At 34.1% G+C, this 24,658-nt stretch overlaps 1 protein-coding gene across 4 annotated transcripts in view; it reads right to left on the minus strand.

Annotated features, from left to right (window-relative positions):
- IPO11 (importin 11) overlaps positions 1–24,658 on the minus strand; it is a 209,898-nt gene that overhangs the window by 136,468 nt on the left and 48,772 nt on the right. For all 4 annotated transcript variants that reach the window (XM_045075289.1, XM_045075288.1, XM_045075290.1 and 1 more), the window contains exons 6-16: positions 21,731–21,863; positions 19,839–19,897; positions 15,250–15,298; positions 13,722–13,792; positions 11,958–12,150; positions 11,169–11,321; positions 9,566–9,609; positions 7,866–7,956; positions 5,180–5,227; positions 4,282–4,387; positions 1,058–1,184 (exon numbers count right to left, since the gene is read on the minus strand). In XM_045075289.1, coding sequence (XP_044931224.1) covers positions 1,058–1,184; positions 4,282–4,387; positions 5,180–5,227; positions 7,866–7,956; positions 9,566–9,609; positions 11,169–11,321; positions 11,958–12,150; positions 13,722–13,792; positions 15,250–15,298; positions 19,839–19,897; positions 21,731–21,863 — 1,074 coding nt within the window. The remainder of the gene's footprint in view (positions 1–1,057; positions 1,185–4,281; positions 4,388–5,179; positions 5,228–7,865; positions 7,957–9,565; positions 9,610–11,168; positions 11,322–11,957; positions 12,151–13,721; positions 13,793–15,249; positions 15,299–19,838; positions 19,898–21,730; positions 21,864–24,658) is intronic.

The raw sequence follows: 24,658 nt of genomic DNA on the forward strand, positions 1-24,658 counted from the left end.
GGGACACCACGACACAATCACTTAATTTTACATAAAAATAATTTGAAACCCAGGAAAAGACAACTAAACCCAATCTTTTCAAGACTGCTAGTGTCAGATCTAAGCCCAAGACAAAGAAAATGTATAGTAGGTCATGAATATATTCACTCAAGCATAAAACAAAGCACCAGTAGGGGAGGAAAAAGACCATTCTACACAATGTGGACCTTCTTAAAAGACAAATAAAAACAACTGTTTAAGTAACTGACCTAAGTATTAAAGCAGCAAACCTACTGCTTTTAAGGGAATAAAGCAACAAAGAAGCCATTATCAAGTTTTTAGTAACAAAAAAATCAAAAATAATATACCAACATTATAAATAAAAAGTCTGACAGGAAATAATTCCAAAGGTTTAAAAAAAAAAAAACCATATATACACATCAAAAAACCCTCCAAAAATGAGGGACAAAGAAGAATCAACAACAATAAGGATAAAAGTGATTGTGGTGCAACCCCAAACGTGAGAATGACAAAATCTATCCTGAATTAAGAAAAAAGCAAGTAAGCCATAAAAGGATCTTAAAACACAGTCTTCCTTTATTCCTACTAAAAAAATTATAAATTTTAGAATGGTACAGCTTAGGGGCGCCTGGGTGGCTCAGTGGGTTAAGCCTCTGCCTTCGGCTCAGGTCATGGTCTCAGGGTCCTGGGATCGAGCCCCGCATTGGGCTCTCTGCTCAGCAGGGAGCCTGCTTCCCCCTCCTTCTCTGCCTGCTGCTCTGTCTACTTGTGATCTCTCTCTACCTCTCTTTCTCTCTCTCTCTCTGTCAAATAAATAAATAAAATCTTAAAAAAAAAAAAGAGTATTTAAAATGGTACAGCTTAATTTTTTTTTCATTGATTAATGATGGGAAGAGCACAGAATAATCAAAGGACTTCCTTCCCTCACACCAAGGAACAGCTACAACAGTGAAAGGCCACCAACATTCTAAAGATACAAAAACCATGTGTGAATTTGAAGTTTAACATAGGTTAAACTCGTTTAAAAAAAAAATCTTAAAACATTTAAGGGACATACCACTAAGTCTTGATCTTGAAGCAAATTACAAATTGCCTCATATAACATGGGTCTTAAGTCAGACTTGAATTTCACAGAAATCCACTGACCGATGAGCCAAATCACCCTGCGTCGCAATGGCTTATACCTGGGTAAGGAAAAATCATGAAATTTAAATGGTAAGTATTTTACAAAGCCTATTTCATTTAGAGTATTTCATCATTTAAATTTTAAATATAGTAAAGAATCAATCTCTATTTTTATATAAAAGCATAAAAAAGCTACTTCTAAACATACCACAGTACAAATATTAACAAATTACTATAAATCTAATTATTTTATATTTAAGAACCATAACATAAATATGTACACAAAAACAAGTCTATTTCTGTTCCTCAAGTAACCATAAACAGTTAATCTGATAAGGCCTAAGTAGCTAATGTCCCAAACCCCAAGGTTGAAGAGGCCCCCAAAGAGTAATAATAAAGGAATTCCTGTACTCAATTTTCCAAATCCAAATGTTTATCTTACAAAGATTATTTCCCAGAATACTGTGAGAGATTTCCACATTTACATACTCAAATAAACCTACACTGATATTGGGTAAATTCTCTAATTTTTAAAGTGCCCTATTATAGAATGTGACTCATACTATCAAAATAATGATTTTACATTTTAAAAGCTGTAAAACCTTTGCAGTAACATGTATACATATTTGTTTCTCTATGATCCGTCTTTGCTAAAGGCAATGAAGTTTCTTTAGGCAAGGAGGAAAAAACCCCACAAAGCTATAAAGGACTATGTATAAGAATTTCAACCCAAAGTCTCTTCTTGATACTCTGTAATTTTTAGTAGTGGGATGATAACTGTTTCAGGGTACAAATGGAATAAGCTAATGAATATTCCACATTTTTAGAAAATTACCAAACTATAAGATGATGAAGCAGATAGAAAGAACTGCTCATTAAAGATGAAACAATGTTTAAGTACTCCCTCCCCACCCTCAAAAAGTTTCTCACCTAAAAGAATTAAAGAATGCAAAGTTATATAATAGGATTTCAGAAAAGGAATAGAGAAGAGTGGGTAGGAAGAAATTAGATTTGAATAGCCTTTAAGATAAAGAGTATTTGGGGCAGAAAACTGGAAAAACTGCCATTTCCAGGAACTGGGTCTGTTTAAACAAAGTCACAGAGGTGGAAGTAAATGAGACTTGTATAGACTGTAGTGGAGAACCCACAGAACCACCAATTCTGAACCAATCTCACATCTCTGAGATTACCACATTCAACATTCCACTCCAGATAAAGAGAACGAAGCTCAGAAAGGTCAAATCTTAAGTTCACTTAGACGACAGTCACTTCTGGGCAAAGTTAAAATTAGGGGATAGTTTGTCCCTCCAAATGTGCTCCCTGGACGAGCAGCATCATTTTCCTGGATCCATGATGGAATCATACAGTCTGACCCAGACCCTAACACATTACCTAAATCAGAACATGTATCTTAACCAGACCATCGAGAGATTCATAAACACATTAAACTTTGAGAAATACTGGTCTAGATCAGCTCAGTCCAGAAGAAACGTAATGCAAGACAAATACGCAATTTGAAATCTGTTAGTACCCACATTAAAATAAGTAAAAAGCAGGTGAAATTTTAACATTTTTATTCATCTCAATATATGCAAAATATCATTTCAACATGGAATCAATACATATTTTAAACTCTTCAGTTTTTCAATTTAAATTTTAGTTAATTAAAATTAAAGTCATTTCCTCAGTTGCATTAGGTACAATCCAAGCACTCAAGAGCCATACATAGTAGCAACTGTACTGGACAACACAGATGGAGAATAAATAGCCTCCAGGGTTTAAGGACAATCAAACCACATAGTGTGCTCCCACTAAAGGGCCATGTGGTTACCTAATGGAGGTTTTCTCTGCATCAAAGGTTCTCTCACTTCCTACGGGCAGAGTCACAGCCCAACTTACTCACCACAGACTTTACAGGACATAGCAAATTCACGGCCAACTCAAAATACTTGCTGAGTGAACAGACAGCTCTTTACGAGTCAAAAAATATTTTTTTTCTTTTTAAAAAATTTCAAGTTTTTATTTAAATTCTCAGTTAATATATAGAGTAATACGGGTTTTAGAAGGGTGAAAATCACTTTTAAATCCTCTCCAACTCTACAATTGCACACCTCTCAAGATTTATATAGAAAGCTTCTTTTCATTCATTAATGTAGTCAAAAAATGTTACCTGATCTATGACTACGTGCCAGGCATTCTGATGGGTGCATAACAGAAATAAATCAATAGAAATGCACAATTCAAAACAAGAACACAGTCTCTTGGAATTGTTAAAGTCTCTAACTCTAAACTAAGAAAAAAATTACAAAAACTACAAAAGACCTTTATCCTTCCATTTCAGCCATTCGGTACCTAAAATCAGTCAAGTGCTTTTTAAAAGTATGTGAAACTTAAAAACTGGGAAAAGTTCTACATCAAACAACTCTGTACTACTGAATGGGGTAACCCAATACAAGCCTAAAGTGCATCCAAATGCTTTCTGCCATCGTGTCGCTCCAAACTATCTACCCTCTCCCAGACCTGCAGTAGGCTATGTGTGATCCCAAGGCATTTGGTCGGTCATCCTTCACAGCTATTATTTGTGTGAGACTACTTCTTACAATAGGTTTACCCCTACTTTCTACACAAATAAAGTTGGCTTTCTTGTATATACATTTCTTCTAGAATCTAGAGATCTCCATCTTTATCTTTGTATAAAATTTCCTCCTGCAAATTATCTTATCTAATACCAAATACTCCATACATGTTACAATTCACATTGGAAGTAAAAAAAAAACAAACCAACTTTATTTTTCAAATCCAAGAGTCACAAGTCTTATTCTACACTACTGTGATCAGCTAAATCATACTATAACTTTTTAAAAGATGTGTTTTTTTAAAGATTTTATTTATTTATTTGACAGAAAGAGATCACAAGTAGGCAGAAAGAGAGAGAGAGAGGAGGAAGCAGGCTCCCCACTGAGCAGAGAGCCGGATGCAGGGCTCGATCCCAGGACCTTGAGACCATGACCTGAGTCGAAGGCAGAAGCCCAACCCACTGAGCCACCCAGGTGCCCCAACTTTAAAAATTTTAAGCAATTTTAATGCCTTCCTATCTTCATCACAAAATTAGTAAGGTAAATTAAGTATATTATTAACACAAAGTTTTATACTTGCCTATTATGAATGACTTGTAATTCTGGAAGAAGTTGGTTTTTAAACCACTGATCAAAATCAACACTGTCAAAAAGCTCATAAGCCGCTAATCCAACAGCATTATACACTACAAAGAAGATTTGAGAAAAAGAATTTAAATTTCAGATGCTGGGCCCAAAGTTAAGTATCTTATATAAGAAACTAATCCATAGGGACTACTTTAAAACATGTAAAATGCTAATAAAGCATGTTAATCAGAGAAATTATTTAAATAGATATTTTAGAATCATTATGTAAGTTACTTTACATTGTTTTTCCTAAATATTCCTTAGTGCTTTCAAACAGAAAACTACATTCATTCAAATACATTCAAGTCAAATTTTAAAAATTACAAAATAACATCTACTTCTAAATGGACACAATACTTTATGATCTGGTCCCTACCTACCTCCCTCCAGCCTCATCTCTCACCATAACCCTTTACACTCTATGTTCCAAATAAACCAAAATACTCCCAGTTCAACACTTAACTGTGCTTGCTCCGCTTCCCTTCAAATTTGTGTACATACTGCTGCCTCTGCCGGGAACCCTCTTCTCACACAGCCCCTCCTCCCCTTGTTAATTCCCACTGATCCTGGTATTCTCGTACTATACTTCTCTAGAGGCCTTTCCCTATGCACAACCAAACCACCTTGTAGTTTTCCAGTGCACTATCTAATTGCCACCTATTTTAACATTAATCAGCTGATAATATGTATAATCAATTGTCTGCTTACTTGGTTGTCTCCCCCGCCAGACAGTTCCTATATTTTAGGTACTCCTGTAACCCAAATCCCAGCCTAACACTGCCATAAAGCAAACATACCAAATATTTATTACTGAAGAAATAATATTTCTAAATCAGTTTAGTTTAACATACCAGCATCTTTGATTAATAGTGCATTCATATCTTCCACATTAGTGGGTCCTGAAAACATAAGTAAGTAAAGGTAAATAAAACTAGTTTTTAAAAAATATTTTATTTCAACTCCATTTACTGGTTTATCACTTTGGTTTCATATAATAAATTTCATGATATTAAATACACATACAGGTACGAAGGGAAAGCCTAGATTTTGTTATCATCACCATTAGAGAGCACGGATGCAAGATGTAAAGCCATATTACAATTTTTAAATAATTTTTAAAATTTTTTAATAAACATATAATGTATTATTAGCCCCAGGGTTACAGGTCTGTGAATCACCAGGTTTACATGATTCACAGCACTCACCATAGCACATATCTTCCCCAATGTCCATAACCCCACCACCCTCTCCCTAACCCCCTCCCCATGGCAACCCTCAGTTTGTTTTGTGAGATTAAGAGTCTCTTATGGTTTGTCTCTCTCCCGATCCCATCTTGTTTTGTTAAAGCCATATTACAATTTTAAAAATCATTATAACTTATTTGAAAATGTCATGTCAAGCAACAATCCAAAAAAATATATGCCACAAACTGCTAACTAGTGTATAATACCTTATATACCCTAATTTAAAAGAGAATTCTTAAAAGAAAAAATAAAAGGATGAATCCCACAAAAGAAAAACAAACCAACAAAAAAGGAACAGCACAGGTCATTCACACAAGAAACTCTGACATAATAAACAAACCAGGTCATGACAGTACATTAAAAGATGGCAACAAAAGAAAAAGTGCAGACAGGAAGGGAAAGCCATCACGTCAGGTGGGAACTTCTGACAAAAAGTTGGCAGTCTCCTACCACTATCCAGAGAGGAGAGTGTCATTAAGCCATGAAAAATACAGTTTGCTTAGAAAGTCTATTTCTTTAGAATAGAAAGATGTCTAGCGAGTTTATCAGAGCACTCTTCTGCTGTTAAATATGAATTCTTAAGCTCACTAGTCTAAGATTAAATACAACCCAAATAAACCAACTGCTCCATTACTGGAAAGAAAACTAAACTCTGAAACCACTGAAATCCTTACCACCACACAATTTATCAGAGTGTAACCTAAATAGCTTATCCACTTTCCTACAGTGGTTTAAAAAAATAACAGACACATAGAAGAAAATGGAAATGATATTCTAAACTTAAAAGAAAAAGAAACTGAAGCAGTCCAAGTATTATCAACTGTAAGAATCAATAATCCTACGTGAAGAAATTAATAAATAACTGTATCTTAGAAATCAATCCATATGAAAATTCAAGTAACACTCAAATTACCTTCACAGATGAACAAAGTAAAACCTGAAAGTTTTTTCCCTTGGTTTATAATTAAGAACACTCTTTGGGTTTTTCAGAGAACCAAAGCCTGAAAAGTGAGCTGCCCACTCACTACCACAAACTAGATCAGGCATCTCCTTCCCTACAGAAGCTTCTCTTGCTATTATTTTCTTAGATCATCATCTGCTCAATCCTTGGTCACGTACAATGTAATTTCTGCCCCAACATTTCAAATACCGTCTCAGAAGATTCCACTGCCTTCTGCCTCTTTCACCACGGGACATTTCTAATAACATGCTCTTCTCTCCAGGATCCACTTCCATATTGTTCCTCACACCTCTGCAAGAGTCTCTGACCTGGCTTTTCTGCACGACCTTCATCTTTTCATAAGCCTGAAGGTGAAAATCTTGAGTTCCATCCTTGAACTTACTTTTCTTCTCCCAAGGCCCTTTACACACACACTCCAGAAGTAATACTCTATCTCCAACCACTACTAATAACAGCCACCCTGTCATTAAGACCACAGTTTAGGATCATGTCTGGTCACTTTCTCTCTCTCTTTTTTTTTTAAGATTTTATTTATTTATTTGAGAGAATCACAAGTAGACAAAGAGTCAGGCAGAAAGAGAGAAGGAAGCAGGCTCCCCATTGAGCAGGGAGCTCAATACGGGGCTTGATCCCAGGACCCTGAGATCATAACCTGAGCCGAAGGCAGAGGCTTAACCCACTGAGCCACCCAGGTGCCCCTCGGTCTCTCTCGTTCAGCACAGTCACAAAAAGTCAATCAACAAACAGTTACTGAAAATACCAGACATTGGGAATAATGTGTGAACAAAACAGATGTGATCACTACCCTCCTTCCTGCAATTTAGAATATAGCAGAAAAGTCAGAAATGATAAATCGCAGCTGATAATAATTACTTATGCACAAGCTGCAATCAGTGATCAAGTGCCAGAAATTTCATATCATCATTCTCTTACATCCATTACCTTCTTTCCATTCCCACTGCCACCATCCTGAGCATAGCATTTGTTGTTTTGCCTTTTTCTCCCACTACTTTCACAACATGCTCTAGGTAGACCATTTCCCCAGGCAACATACTTTACTGCCTACTATTTTGCTTATGCTGCTAGGATATTTACAAGAGCAAAATCCAACTATCCCCTTCAATGCCTATTTCAAGGCCACCTTTGTCAGTTTGCCAGTTGCCCATTCTTGTTCTCTATTCTGAAAGCCATCCCTTCAGAAAAGAATACATTCAGGTCTTCCTCAGATTCCCATTATATGGTGTAGGAAAAAATGCATTGCACATAGTAAGCAGGAACTCAAACTATTTTAACTGAACATGGATTAATAAAGTATCATAAAATATACTTCACCTTGAAGTGTCTGCATCATTTCTAGAAGTACAGGAGTAAGAGTCTGATTATATTCATGGAATATATCTATAAATAGTACTTCAGTGCAAGGCTGGAGAGGAAAGAAACCAATTTTCTATTGAAAACAATGTTATATCGTACTGCTCAATTCTATAATAAAGCAAAGAATATACTCATTCTTAAAATCCTAAAACTCCAAACATGTTTCCAATTCTTGATGTGTTTACATATAGTAGATTATAATTGTTACAGATACACTGGGTAAGAAAATCAAATTATAATTTGATTCCTATTTCAATCATTTGCCATTAGGCATTCAAAAAGTAAAACTCCAGTGAAAAAATAACTTACATTTTTAGTTAGTAACTCTTTAAGTTAAAAAAAAATCTAAAGCCACATTTATTGCAGATTCAGTACTATAAATGATTGTCCAGGAACTAATTCATTAAAAATTATATATTTTTCTTAGCAATGACAGAGTAAGTAACAACTCCAATTCGCGAATTCAATTCACCATGTAGAGTAGTATTCCATTTCTCTTTTTAAACATATACTGTATTATTTGTTTCAGGAGTACAGGTCTGTGATTCATCAGTCTTACACAATGCATAGCGCTCGCTCACAGCAGCACATACCCTCCCCAATGTCCATCATGCAGGCATCCCATCCCTCCCATTCCCCAAATACTATTTCTTTTAACAGAAACAAACAGTAACAGAAGTCAGTGTTAGCTATATAACAAAACTGATTCACTTTGGTTCTTAAAAGTAACAAACCATCACGTTTCATAATACAAAGGAAGTATGAATTTGGAAGGTGCTATGCTTTATGTTTTAAAATCTTGCATACATACTGATTTATGTACAGATGAAACGACAGGTCACCTCAAATACTTGCTTCAAAATAATCCAAGTTAGGGGTGGGGGTACTCATATGAAGTAAGATTAGCCATGAATTGGTAACTGATAAATGGGGCTTTGGAATACAAGGGCTCATGACATTATTCTATTTTTTACTAAGCTTGAAATTTTCCATAAAACAAAGTTTTTAAAAAATTAAAGTAAATTTTTTTTTAATTAAAGCAATAATAATTTCTCTACTTAACTATCTCGCTTGTTTTCTACATAAGCTTATAAAACTAAAAATCATTAACATACATTCTTAGAAAAATAGTATAAATTATGTGAACACAACTTTTCACACACAAAAACAGTTCAAAGACTGTATTTGATTAATTCTCCTCAAATGTTGGCCACAACAAAAAAATACAGACTTAGAAAGCATTCTAAAATTAAAAGCAATGGGCTGGTCTCTGGGAATCAGACTCCGTGGTACAAGAAATATGCATCAAAAAAAGCTTCAGAATTACTGAAATACTTGAGAGGAGAAAATCATTCTAGCCAAAAAGAAGTAGTTTTCATTTTCAAAAACATTTCCTATTTCTGCACTGATAATTACTTTCCCATCAATGTGACTGCAAAATGGAGAAAAATTCAGTGTGCAACCCCCCAAATAAACAACAATAAAAATCTAGGTTAAAGTTCAAAATTTAATTAAGTACTTTCCTCTCAAACACAGATGCCCACAATTATAGTTTCCTATTCATCTGGTTTAACGCTTGGAATTCTTAAACTCTGGACTAAGAGTTATAGAAGCATTAAGCATTTCCCTATCAATTTTTTTTTTCAATCAATACTTACCCTCAAACTATATTTCCAAGAATCTCCTCCTGTTTCTTCCACTGCTGCAATTAAAAATACAACAAATGATGCTTATCTTACCATGTAATAATGGTGTTTCCAAAGTCTCAGTTTGGAATACAAAGATTTTAAATACTGTCAGTTTATTTCTATGAATGGTTTTAAACTTAACACTGAAAGCAAATCCTTGGAAACACAAGGCCTTACATAGATTTCTTTACTATACAGTATAGATCACATCTGTATATGGTAGTCTCCCATCAAGTTGCTTACATAAGCATTCTCACTTTCATTAAAAATTCTCTATGGAGGAAAGATCAAAGGGCTCCTCACTTCCAGAGTATGTGATATCACCCAGTAAGCACTCGAATATAACTATAATCCCAAGATTATTTCATTCAATATAATAATGTCTTATAAGTTATAATTATTAACATTTCCAAAAATGTTCTATATTTAAAGTTAAATTTCAAAAAAGTAAAATACTTTAGGAACTTCTACAAGTCTAGGAACTCAGTGTTTCATGTTATACTACTATACACATGGCATGAAGAAAGTGATTTGAAACATAAGGTTTTAGCTAAGAGAAAAAGCAAAAACAATATAGGATATATAGAGTATAATGCTGTATTTTCTTTCTTTTTTTTAAGATTTTTATTTATTTATTTGACAGACAGAGATCACAAGTAGGCAGAGAGGCAGGCAGAGAGAGAGGAGGAAGCAGGCTCCCCGCTGAGCAGGGAGCCCGATTCGGGGCTCGATCCCAGGACCCTGGGATCATGACCTAATCCGAAGGCAGAGAGGCTTTAACCCACTGAGCTACCCAAGTGCCCCCAAAATGCTGTATTTTCTAAATGAACTAAAATTATTTTTAAAGAACAAAAAGAGGGAGAAAAGGAGTCTTCCAAAACATCTGAGGCATTCTTAAAATCTTAGGAAATATATGAACAGAACTACACAAAGTCACCCAAAGGGATGAGGAGAGTCTAAAATCTAGCCTATGTCTGAGGACGGCTTAAGTAATTCACACACAGGCACTCTATTCACACACACAGGAAACTTTATTAGGCACACAATTTCTTGACTTTCTGTAGAAAGAACCTTGATACTTTTATTCTATTATTAACATTCCGATGGATAAAAAGGATCTCCTAGAAAAATATTTCAATCAACAAAAAATTCATCATAAAATTTAAATAGGTGATCTATTTAGTAATCCAGAAATTTCCCCAAATTTCTTTTTGAAAAATAATGTCTACTAATAAAAAATAAGATGGAATGAATCACAAAGTACAAACTGACCTGATAACACAGACAGTTTATTTTACATTTTTGTTTTAAACTATATCATATGTTCATAGGAACGTCTAAAAATTTTAAAAGGTCTTTTTCTGGAGAAAACTCCATATATTTGAAAAAATCATTCATCTTCTCCTTCTCAATTTGTTTTAACAGGTAACAAAGGACATGTTAACTTTTAAAAGCCAAGATTCTCAGATCAAAAATTACAATACAATGTTGTTATGCCCATCATTCAAATAGATGATATGTATTTAGGGAAGAAGGAGAAAAGCCAGTCAAAAACTGAAAAACTGATTCTTACTAAAGCCTTCGGGGTCTTCTTCCCACATTGTTAGTTCCTCTTCAGTTAGCAGAAAATAATGAGAGACTAATCTTCTACATATCTCTGTCAAAGTGGGATACGTGAAGAATGCCATCTTAATCTTATGAGCTTCTAGAGTTTCAGGGCTGCTATCTAGAAAAATAAAATTTCCAAGTGAATCATACAAAGATTCTACCAAAGTTGGATTATGTAACTTAAATAAATTTAAAAATACACTCTTGAGGGAGAATATAAAGTGGTGTATAAATTTTCATTTTTCTTAAGGGCAAATTTCGAAGACAGTTCTTTATTCACACCACACACATCAGTCTTGCAGCTGTCCTCCCACTACAGCCTGTACATCCCCTGCTATATTATCACACCATATTGGAGTGACTTAGATACATATGTCCTTCTCTCTCCTATAAGAATTCCTCATTCATCTTGATATACATGCACATGTATGAATTCTAATGTCTAAAAGTAACCTCACTGAAGTTAAAGAAAAATTTTAATTGTACAAATAAATACAGCTTACAACATGAACTGCAGTGGTTACTGAAGTCCTAAAGCTTCAACTGATCTTCTACTATGCTACGAAAGATAGATTACTAATGCTTTCTATGGCTTTTAAAGCTGGCACTCACATATTAAAATCTTTAATCCTTATCTCTAGTTCAAGCAACATTTTCCTTTTCACACTTAAATAAATGAATTTCAAATATATAAAAATATCAATTACTTCACATTTGAAATAATGAGGGGAAAAAGCTGCCAGTAAGGCATTACCTTCAAAATTTTTAGATGGCTTATAAGCATAATTTTTAACAATCATCTTAATAAGATTCATGCATTGAACAATGAATCGTTCGAACGTAACGCCTTCACCAACTTCCGTAAATACATAGCTTACAGAAAATTCCAATGATCTCTGAATTAGAGGAGTAAATGAAAACGGATGCTGATCCAAGAAGTCCAAAAGCTATAAAGAAAAAAATTAAAATTTATTTTCTTCAAGTTCATTTGGGAATATAATGATCCATAAGTACATCTTATAACTTTGCTAATATACATGTGGCAAGATTTGAACCTTGGTGGACAATCTACGTACATCCAGTTTTGCATGGAATACATGTGCACCTTATTTCTTGGGATACACCCTATAATGTGGATTATGTCAGGTGGTATCTCATGTCAAGAAATTTCTATCATTTCTAGTCCAGGGTCCAAAATTGATCCACTTCATACTTAATTCAGTGACAACGGGAGAATATGAAACAAAATGTGTAAAGTATGCAAAAGACAAAAAGTGTAAAGTATACAAAAGTAATAAAGGCAAAAAGTGAAACTACATTTCAATTATCAAACAATTGATGAGGGAGGTTTCTTCTTTACAAAAGAATAACTTAACATTATCAGATTTGCTTTTAAAAAACCAGCAAAGAGGAGAGGAAGTGTACAGATAAAACAGAGTCAACCCTCAACATATGTTGTTAATTCCTGAAGCTAAGTGATGACTTCAAGAGGACTCAAAGTTATTAAATTCTATTTGGAGGTATGTTTGAAATATTCCAATTTTTAAAGCTTTAATAAAGTTAGACATTTTAAATATGAATTTCATAAATGAAATTATTTATAAGCACTGCACAGATCCAATGACTAACCACATCATGTCATTTTACTTTGCTTTGTGTTTTTTTGGGTTTTAAGTTAAAATACCCGAGTCAATTTCTTGCTGGATCTTGGAAGATTAGACAGGCTTTTGCTGTTGAGGCTATTTAAAACCTAACTGTGGGAAATAAAGAGAACTAAAACTAAAGGTACTGATACTTAACCAAAGACATTAAGAACGGCTCATTTCTACTCCTGTTCTCCACTGACAGGAGAACAAACAACCTTACTCCTATTAATCAAACTTCAGGAAAAAAGAGAAAAATAGGCTACAAGTTTAGATACTGCTACCTGTCTTCAACCACGGGTTTTACTGCAAGGCAGTCCTCAAACCAGGTCTTCCCAACTCTATGTACTTCTCCCAACCATCCCCAGGCCAAAATTTCATAAAAATCAGTTTTTATATAACTTAGTTTTATCAGAAATTTATATACATTGCCTAGCACAGTGCACCCATTTAATTCTATTCAAAAGATGTTTGATATTGATGATGATAATCTGTCATTCTAAATATATTGACTTCTTGATATTACACTGCCTGTTATACATGACCCAGTTCCTGCTCAGCTGCAACTGGTACCTTCTTTATATCTGCTTTTTATCCTGTAGGCTTGAGAATAAGAAATTTCAAAGGAATGAACCTCTCTAATATTTATTAGGATTTTTTTTTTTTTACAACAAAGTGACTTATAACTGATATATGGCATATAGATTTAATTATAACATGCATGCTAAATACTTTAATACAGTTTAACTTTGCTAGAAACAGAAAGTAAGTTACCTTACACTAAAGAACGTATGTTCACACCATTTTCCTTCATAAATCGGAGTACATGTATTTTATTTAAGGAAACATAAACTTAAGATAAAAAGAAAACTTACCACTTTAGTAAAAAGAATGATGGTCTTTTCCAATCTATCTCTACATATGTTATCTGTACCTATATTTCTACCTGTTAAAAACACAATTCAAGTATTAGTACAAGTTTATAATACTCCATAAATTCACAATCAAAACAATGACAAAACTTTTCACAAAAATACTGTCAGATACATTTTTGCATGTTTTGCATTATAAACAAATTACTGTGCTTTCCCAACTCTAAAAAATTAATCATAAGGTTTTTGAAAAAGAATTACACTTAGCAGACACAGTAATCCCTGGTACCACATTTCATAAAATCAATCCTAAAATGTAAACTAAGCCCATGTTAAAGTAAAAGTAGCAATTTTATCTATGAATTACCAATCACATTTTCAAAATTGAAATTAGTCATAGTTGAAATTTAGAAGCAAAATTAGTAAAAACAAAGTACTCAAAAGAGTAACATGCTCATTATTTTTCCTGTATTTTCTGACCATTTTCTTCAGATAATTTCCCTGACATACTTAATTGTGTACATTCAGAACAGTGTCCACCAGCCCATCAACTACTCTCTATTATCATACTCTTCCTATTGATCTCATCATTTACATCGTTCTCCTCTCCAGGGAGGGCTCCTATTCTTCCCTGTGCTTCTCCACAGGGTGACCAGAGAAAATGACAACTGTTATAAAAATAAACTACTTTATATAAGTTGTCTTATTCTCATTCATCTTTGCATGTACAGTACCCAGAATAGTGCCTGGCTTAAGGCTCAACAATGTTTTTACTAAGCTGAGAACGACTGACATAAAACAATCAACAACTCTCTAAAACTTTGTACACTAAAATATCTCCTCACACTATTAAGTCCCCAAGTACACATACATGTAAACACACACTGAGGATGTACACATGTGTATGTGCTCACGCAAGCACATGTATGTGTACTCTGTGTTTGCAGGTGTGTGCACAGTCAGCAAAGGTGCTTACAATCACAGAAAAAAGGATAATAAACAGACCACGAGTATAACATAACACAAATATAAATGCTAAATTCTCTTGTGTGGATGACAGAGCGTCCTCAAGATAAGCCACGAAAATTAATCTACAAGAAATTTATAAAATTAAAGTACCATTGAAGGTAATTTATGCCATACCCACATGTAAAATGAACTACATGCGTGCGCACACACACACATACACACACAAACACACAGTATATACAAAGTATTGGGAGCATGTGGCCCAGGAGCTACACTTAATGAGTATTAAATACATGACCACTGTGGATGTAAGCATGGAAAAGAGGAGTAACAGTAAAAGTATCTACAAAGAAACAGGACACAAAATAGACTGTTTTTAAAAAAAAAAAACTTCTGTAATATTCAGGACAAGACAGTGTATGAAGACAAAGCTGAGCTCCCAATTCAACCTCAGAGGATTAATGATCAAGATGGAAGAGTTTAGCCTCTTCAGATATGAAAGCAGAGCAAAATTATGAATAAGGATTCTACAAATAAAATCTATCTTCAAAGGAGTACTTACTGCATTCCAGAAATTGCTTCAGGCGGTCAAATATTCCATGTAAAAAACCCTAGGAAAAAAAATTTTTAAGGTCTCAATTTATTGTTGTAAACATCTCCCTTACACATTTTCAAAAATACTAAAATGTATCTATCGCATCATTTTAAAAAGTTAAAATGAGATAAAATAAAAATACTCTACTATTAACAAGTCTTCTATTAGAAAATACAGTATTTCATTTCATCTCTTCAATGTCTCATTTCAGTTACCTAAATCACTTTGCAATAAATAAAACATTACTTAAGCATTCTATTTAACTAAATAATCTCTATTCTCCTCAATGATTTTCTTCTTCACAGCTCTTATAATCCCCAGGCATAATGTTTGTCTATTTTCTGTCTGCTCCCACTAGAATGTACCCTCCCTGAGACTGAGAAATTCACTGTTTTATTACTCTATCCTAGAATCCAGGAATATATGAATAAATAGTACTAATTATTTAAAGTAGAAGCTCTTAAGCCCAAGTATCAAATTTATTAGCCTTCAGATATGAGAAGGCATGTCACCATTTATGGTCTGGTAAAAATCTAAACAACCCTTATTTGTTAATGTCTTTTAAGAAATGTTATAAAATGTTTACAGATATAAAGGGATAGTAAAAAACAACCTTATTAAAAATTTTTAAGAATTCAAACACCACAAACTTTTGGGATCAAAAAATTTGGGGTGTATAAATATCATAAAAGACGTCACATGCACTTGTAATAAATACGATGGTCCAAGGTTTTTGCTCAAAATAGCTACATGGTGAAGGCTTTCCTGATGAGTAGCTAACTAGAATAGTGTTATTTCCTCTTTGTCCTTAGGAATATATTGTCCACTCATCCATTCTTGAGTTTGGGACAATTCAACAAGGATATCATCATCTGATGACTCAGAAACATATTTCACTTAGACAACTTCACCATCACCATTAGGGCCTAGAATGCTGCTCTCAGTCTTTCTAGAGCATCCATCTTCTGATTCATGTAAAAATTATGAAACCTCTTCCTCTTGTCAATTTTCTTCTCTGTCATTTTGGGCAGAAAATGAAGAATTCTGAATTCTCAGTGTGATAAACAAAAGCTGAATGAAAGTAGAACAAAAAAAGAGTGCTTCCAGTCTTCTTTTATTCCTTCTTAAAGATGATGGAATACACCGTACAACTCAATAAGGAAACTGAAAGATGACAATTTCTCTACTGCTTCATCCTTTGGGAATTCCATCATCTTACACTTGTCACACTATTTCAGTCTTTTTAACCACAGTTGAGAATAACTGAAAAGTAATGATAACTAACAAAAAAGTAATTCCTAGGGTGATGGAAGAGGCAAATGTTTCATTACAGGAAAAATAAGATCATTGAGATCCCATATGTATTTTAAATTTATACAGTAGCCTAATGATCCCTTAAAGTAATGGTAACATAGAAAGAATTTTACAACAACAACAAAATATGAAAAAAAAAAAGAATTTTACACTATTCCTTATAAATAAATATTAATTTATCAACTGGGATTCTCCAAAGAAAGTAGAAAATCATACAAGTCATCAACTTTAGTAAGGTGATCAAGAGAATCAGGAATTTATAGAATTATAGACAGCTGATGAATCTGTAGTCCAAGTAAACTAAGTTATAGCTTATGATTTATGTTATATAATAACATAGTAACTCTAACCATGAAATGATCATTTATAGAGCACTTTAATTAGCTGAAACATTTACAAAAAAATCATTGTCTCCCTTAATCCTCACATATCCAATGAAGTAGGCACCATTAATTTCATCTTCATATTATAAAGAAAAAAAAAGACACTGAGTATCAGGGTAAATAAGTAAACAGACAGAGGCCACACTATCAGGAAAAGGCCAAGTCAAGATTCAAATCCAAATCTGTCTGCCTCCAGAAACCAAAATCCCTGCTGAGCAGAGAACCCGATGCGAGGCTTGATCCCAGGACTCTGGGATCATGATCTGAGCGGAAGGCAGAGGCTTTAACCCATGGAGCCACCCAGGCATCCCGCTAAAGCATCTTTTAAGTTCCATATTATCTTTAAGATCTTTATGTTATTTGAGAAACCGCCCTTAACTTGTTAAAATTCTATTTTGTTTCCAACAAGTCAATATACCTTAACTACTACAAAACAGCTGACAAACTGTTTCAGCATATAGAAGAAAGACTCAAGGGAAAGCCAAAAACTCATAGAACATTGACAGTTTCCACTAAAAACCACTATTACACTTTATAGGAATGTGATTCAAATTGATTTATTTTTATTCAAAAAAAAAAACCAAAACACTGATAAACACAAACTGTCAGTTACATAATTTATGATATTCATAATCATACTGCATATAAAAATAATTAGAATCTTCAGACCTACTGTTTCTACTCTATCACATATTCATTCATAAACTACTGAGCATTTACTATTGGCAGAAACTATTTTAAGCTCTGGAATGGAAAGTGAGTGAAACAGTCTCTGCCTTTATGCAACTTAATGCATTCTGGTGCAGGAATTTAGGAGAAGCTGTCTAATTGGTTTCTGGAAGTGTTTTATGGCAGTATGGCAATAAATATTAATACTTAAAATAGAACAGCATTAAAATTATGGCTGATTTTTGATACATATTTTGGTAATTTGATAGTATGAATCAGTGCTATCAATATGCCTATACTTGAATCAACCATTTCCAATTCTAATAACTTAGCCTGAAGAGGGCATCAGAAAAGTACACAATGACACATTCTATATCCAAATATTCATTCCGACATCACTGAACAACAATTAAAAACTGGAAACAGGGGCGCCTGGGTGGCTCAGTGGGTTAAGCCGCTGCCTTCGGCTCAGGTCATGATCTCAGGGTCCTGGGATCGAGTCCCGCTTCGGGCTCTCTGCTCAGCAGGGAGCCTGCTTCCCTCTCTCTCTCTCTCTCTGCCTGCCTCTCCATCTACTTGTGATTTCTCTCTGTCAAATAAATAAATAAATAAAATCTTTTTAAAAAATAAAAAATAAAAATAAATAAAATAAAAACTGGAAACAACCTATACACCATCAGTGAATAACTCGGAATTATTTTTTTGTTAGTCATTATCATTACTTTTCTTTTTTTTTAATTATTTTTATTAATATATAATGTATTATTTGCCCCAGGGGTACAGGTCTGTGATTCATCAGTCTTACACACTTCACAGCACTCACCATAGCACATACCCTCCTCAATGTCCATCACCCAGCCATCCTATCCCTCCCCTCCAACCCCCCAGCAACCCTCAGTTTTATCATTACTTTGCAATGAATAAATGAGTCTCTTAAATACTATATTTAAATCCTAGCTCCAAAGGATAGCTGGGCAAGTAAGTTAGAGGAATCCTATATTAACGTTATCACTTTTTAAAAACTAGCTCACTCACAGTAATAACAAGAATCATTAAAAACATAACCTGTATTACTGACATGACAACAATATACATGAAAAAAATGACATACTAAGCTGAAGAAAAAGCAAGTCAAGAAATAGCATATGGGTCTTATTTACATAAAACTGAGAAAAAGAGAGGAGTATCTGAAAGACTATGTACTAAATGTCTTAAAGTATACTTACAAATTTTAGCAATATCTTTGATACCAAGTTTTCAAATGACTTTTTTATTTCCTTTCCTTCTGTATTTATCTTTTTAAAAAATAAGCATGTACACTTTTTTAGAACAAAACAGCCATCACACTATAGTGATGTGTATCACCAGCTTTTAAATTCCTTTAACAGTAGAATTATTACTGCAATCAAAATCTTAATGACAGCCATAGTACACTAAAAGTGATTTAAAGCAAACAAACAGAGTAGCTCCAGTAAAATCTGGTAGAGCAAACCCAAAGACTCAATTAGATATACATATTTCACAATTCCTGTTCAACGCCCCAAAGCAACCTACAGAAACCTATAGAAAAGCAAGCCATAGAAACCTATAGAAAGCAACATTTTAGCGGACTTAAACTCACTGTGAAAACTAACACAGATCTGAATAAATACGTAATACAATCTCATTTTGTTTCAGGATAAAATATATACAGCTATATACTCTTGTAGACAGAAAAAGTAGATGATGCCATACAAACAATAAATATACATCCCAAATGTTGGGCTTAACAATAAGGTTTTCCCTTCTTGTATATATATTTTCAGTTGACTACAAAGAGTACACATAAATGTTATGAGGAAACAAAATCATTTTAAATATCTAAGTCCACAATGGACCTAGAAATGTAGTAACAGCATTCAAATTCAAGAAGTTCACCTCAATTCAAATTATAAATAACACTCTCAATGGATCATGGCACTCTGAGTACTGTCTTAGGCTTACTTCCTCCCCTTCCCGAAGGAGCTGCTTTTGTGAAAAAAAGGCCGTATATCTAAAAAGTATAGTACAAAATATACCAAATGGTAAAAGATCACTTAATAAAGGTCACTTAATAAAAACTTATCAATGAATGCCAAGTAAAAAGAATAAGCTTTAAAATACAAAGCACTTTCCCAAAGCCACAAAGAATCAGTAACTGCTTTCACTTACCATCACCTCCATATTCTTATGAGGTTCCACAAATCCATTAACAGTTAATTTACGCAGCACTGTAAAGTAAAATTGAGCTTTATTGCATCTAAATGCCTCATGTTTTAACCTATTACAATCATAATCATAACAAAGACTCAGAATTGCAAAGCCTCATCAAGATTGGGGGTTGCTCTAACTTTATCCTTTCATATAATAAAGAAAGGTAATCCCTGATCACTGGTTCTCTTCCAAGTAGGAAACACAGAATGATAACAAAATCTTTGTGACTCAAAAGCTATGCTCTTCTCACATATCTTAATTACTACTGTTTCTAAAACTGTACTGCAAAATTTAATTTAATTGCTATAACTATCAGTACTTCTCATCTGCAATAACCCCTTTAAGTTGAAACTGAGAAAGTTATCTTTATTCAATAACCACGAAATATGTCTCAACAGTGACCAAAAAGCTTCATTAAGTTTTAGACTACCTTAATGAAAATACAGTATCTCCTATAAAGGATATAGAAGCTGAACTATTTCTAAATCTGAAACAGACTACAGTGCTCAAGTATAAACAAACATCACATTTTATGAGTAACTGGTGTACACAGGAAGACAAGCAGGATAAACGCCTGGAAGTCAGATCTATATTTAAATCCTACCTCCAGTGTCTACAACTATATTACTTTGGGCAACTTTTCTAGATCTCAAAGTCCCTGTCTGTAAACTATGGTTAGTCGTATTTCATGGGTTATGACAGAATTCAGTAATATAATACATGCAAAACAGCACAAATCAGTAACACAAAGATGACAGCAGCACCAGAGACTATAAAATTCAAAAAGTCACACCACTTTAAGAGTTTCTGTAATTCTTTCTGGATAACTGTTTCTCTCTCTAAAGCCTTTTAATTTCTTCCTCAAGGATGTTGACAAAACCATCTCCACTCATTTACATAATAACCACCTGTATAATGAATTTTACTTGTCAACAGTCCCTTAAAATCATTCATGCTTTTGGTCTACAAGGTAGTTCACCAAAAGGTGCTGAACAGTTTGAAGCCTGTGCATCCACTGTCTGATCATTGTTAAGTGATGCATGAGAACAGTGCCAAGAATGGAGAACGGCATCCTAAGGTACTAAGGGGAGTATGGTAAAAGGGCTTATCAGTAAAGCCAAAGGATGAAAAATGAGCCACAGTAAGAGAACTAAAGGCTGCCTGAGATCAAACTAAGAAACACAAACTAAAAAAGCCTAAGTGCCAGAAGAAAAGAGAGACTGGAAGACAAAGAGAATAAGCCAAGTGTGAGTGTTTTATAAAGGAAAGGAATCTCAGAAAACATTCGTCAAGGTAACCACCTCAGGGAAGGTAAAATAGAAATTTAGGCTAAGGGAGACCTACAAGCAAAGCACCTACAAGGAAAACACAGGCCGAGATGGTATGCCATCAAGCACCTTCTAAAATCCAATTGAGCTGGAGGTACAAACAAAAAAGACAGAAGCTTGAATTCCCATGAAAAACAGACCTGGGAAACAGAGCTCAACTAATACCTGACAAATGAAGTTTAGTGAAGTTAGCACAGCAACAATAAGGACAGGAGCCCAGAAAGAGAAGTGTAAAGTAGAAGCAAAAAAAGTAGAAGTATTCAAAAGGAACATAGTCAGAGCCCTGAAACCCCAGAAATGTGGCTATAACATAAAACTATCCCACACTTTTACAAATTAGAGGAAAAGCCATTCTCACAAAAGAAAAACCAACCACAAATAAGACCTTGTTTGTGAGGGAAAGACTAATTAACCACTTACTCTCCCAGGGCAAGTGGGAGCAGATAATCCATCAGAGGAACTATGTGTTGACACTTTTGAGTTATCTCATTTCCAAAATGAACATATCAAGTTTAATAGTACCTTTCAATGACAGCAGAGTTCGTTCTAGTGAACTTAGAACAGCAGCTTCACTGCCAGAAGAAACATGCTGAAGGAATGTGTCTGTATGGTGATTCCACAGAGAGCAGGCAAAATTATAAATTCCAGAAGCTAACTGCAAAGAAATATCAACAGATTTGTTCACAAAAAACATATTTCAGTAGTCAACTAGATCGACACAGTAATACATTTCAGTTTTTAGGTCAGTTTTTAATTACAGTTTTCATGTCATTTTCAAAGAGATGTGAAATAGTTGTCATATCACGTTTCAAACTTTTTAAGACAGAATGTACAGTATCAAGGACCGCTGGCTACTGCTGTGAACACATATACATACCTAAAATATTTTTCTCTTGAAACAGAACTTAGTCTGATGCCCGCACTGCAGTCTGACATTTTCTACTTAAACCTTTTTCTTATACTAGTATATTGCAACACTCAGTTTTTTAAAACAGTGACAAGACTGTCATTGAGTATAACGTATAAAGCAATATACTAAGAAATACAAAAGAATCAGGTTTCTGTGTTCTGCCAGTTCCACCCGTTATGGTTTCAGGGCATTTAAAGCAGGAACATACAAACCACAATGCTTGTCAGGCTGCTTTCCAAATACGTTCTGATATTTACAAACCTCACTTTCACACTGGGATGCAATTGGCCTCTGCCACCCAGATTGAGCCAGAACCATTTCCAGGGTTACAGTCAGCTTTTTTGTTCGTTTTTCCAGAAGGTCTAAGAGAAATCCAGCTGAGTCTATATGGCCATTTAATTTTAATAAAATGAGATGAAAGTACACATGAATGAATAGTTATCAGTAGCAAACTCTAGAACGCCTTTCCTTATTCCAGATAAAAGTACATTATTTGCATTATTTCCACTAAACACTGGGTTTATAGTAATTTTAGGCATCAGAAACTTTTCAGAAATGCAATCTTTTAAATAAAATTTCTATTTAAAATTTTCATTTCTATTATTTTAATTCAGTAATTTTAGGCCTGTGCTTACAGATGTAGGGAAAGAGCTTTGCCAAATCCCCATGGTGACTCTACAAGTATCTACATAGGCCACAAAAGGCTTGAACCTCAACTAACAAGAGTATCAGCAGAACATACTATAATCCTCCTGGAAAACAAGAAATGGAAAGCCTGTAAGGAACTTCTACAAGACCACCTCCTGCTCACCTCTCACCTCCTGTGTTCTGATGGGATTTAAGTTTTCTGACCAATCCCCCTCAAAACAGAGCTGCAGAAAATAAAACCATTTAGTTACGCTGTAGAAGTGGCTCCTTAGCAATGGGGCATCCCACAATTTGCACCTGAGTCATTCAGTCCATATTGCTTTGGTCATTCTTTTTGGTATGTGGAACAAAAATCACAAGGAGTTGGTACCAATGTATCTGATTTCTTTCCTTTATCCAAAGTAAGTAATAAACTGCTGGAATCTAAAAGGCCTCCTATCTTCACTAACTGGTCAGTCAGAGCTTTGGTCCTCCCTTATCTTATGCATATGCTTGAAAGAGGTACAATGACTACTTATTAAGTAAATTCAGCATATTCTCAAATACACGCAGAATATTTTAGAGAGTAAAATCAAATTATTTAATCATATGTTTCATGATAGTCAAAATAACGTAGTGATAATTAGCTCAATACTACTGTACAACAAGCAGCAATACCATTAAAAAGTTAAGGGTCTAAAATTGGTTATCATCCTAGGGAACAATGCTATAAAAGAGAGGCAAACAGCCAATCTAATCAGAAGGGATATTATCTGAAGGAAAAAAAGAAAACACTTCAAAAAACATGTAAGCTTTACTTAGAACTACAGTGAACTTCAATATTTTTCTTAGTATATCAAGTCCTTTCTGAGAATATGGGGCTAAAATATCTGTCTAGAATTGGAAAAGCCATCATCTTAATTTTTATCACACTTACTGGTAAATGTAAGTTAGAGCATCCTATACTTTTCCAAACATATAAATCACCAAACTATCTGTCTGCCAGAATAAAGTGAAAGAAAAGAAAGGCATTTAGAGGCAGGGAAGGAATAGTAATGGTACATACAGAAAACCTAAAAGCAAAGTTTTAAACTAAAGTATAATTTCTTATTGCAGCAAATATTTCAACAAAGTAAACTGAAGTCTATAGCCCTGGCCATAATTTTTAGACCCATTTTATACTTATGTACTAAATAAGATCTAAGAGGAGACACAATTCAAGTAAGACAGAAAATTTCAAGTAAGAACAGAAAATTATTACACTCTAAAGCAGTCTCTTGCTTACAACTTCCATTCCATTTCTCCTTCACATCTCCTCCTTAAAACTATTTGTTTCAGGGTCACCTGTGTGGCTGAGTCTGTTAAGCACCGGCCATTGGCTCAGGTCATGACCCCAGGGTCCTGGGATGGAATCCCACAACAGACTCCCTGCTCAGCAGGGAGCCTGTTTCTCCCTCTCCCTCTGATGCTCCCCCTGCTTGTTCTTGTTCTTTCCCCCTCTGTCAAATTAAATAAATAAATAATAAATAAATAAATAAAATCTTTTTAAAAATTTCTAAAAACTACTTGTTTCACATTAACTTCTACATATAAATTTCATTTAAAATGTTCAAAAGGTTTGTCTATATATATTTTTTAAATCAGTGTTATTTTAAGTCCCTTGAACTCTTATAAAAGGTTATTTCCAGGAAACAAGTATTCATGTAGGTTATGTTAATCACATAATAAAATTAACTAAGTTAACAACAGAATAAGAGTTACTTACTGAACTCTGCACTAGGCAATGCTCTCAGCAGTTCACCTCTATCACCTTATTTAACCATCACAATATAAAAAGTAGATATATACCCTTTTCACAATAAGGAAACTGAGTATTGAAAGGTTAAGTAACTTGCCCAAGAGCAAAGAGAGTA

Source organism: Mustela putorius, unplaced genomic scaffold, assembly GCF_011764305.1.
Source record: "Mustela putorius furo isolate JIRA1106 unplaced genomic scaffold, ASM1176430v1.1 tig00000145_pilon_pilon_pilon, whole genome shotgun sequence".
In the NCBI taxonomy this organism is placed as follows: domain Eukaryota; kingdom Metazoa; phylum Chordata; class Mammalia; order Carnivora; family Mustelidae; genus Mustela; species Mustela putorius.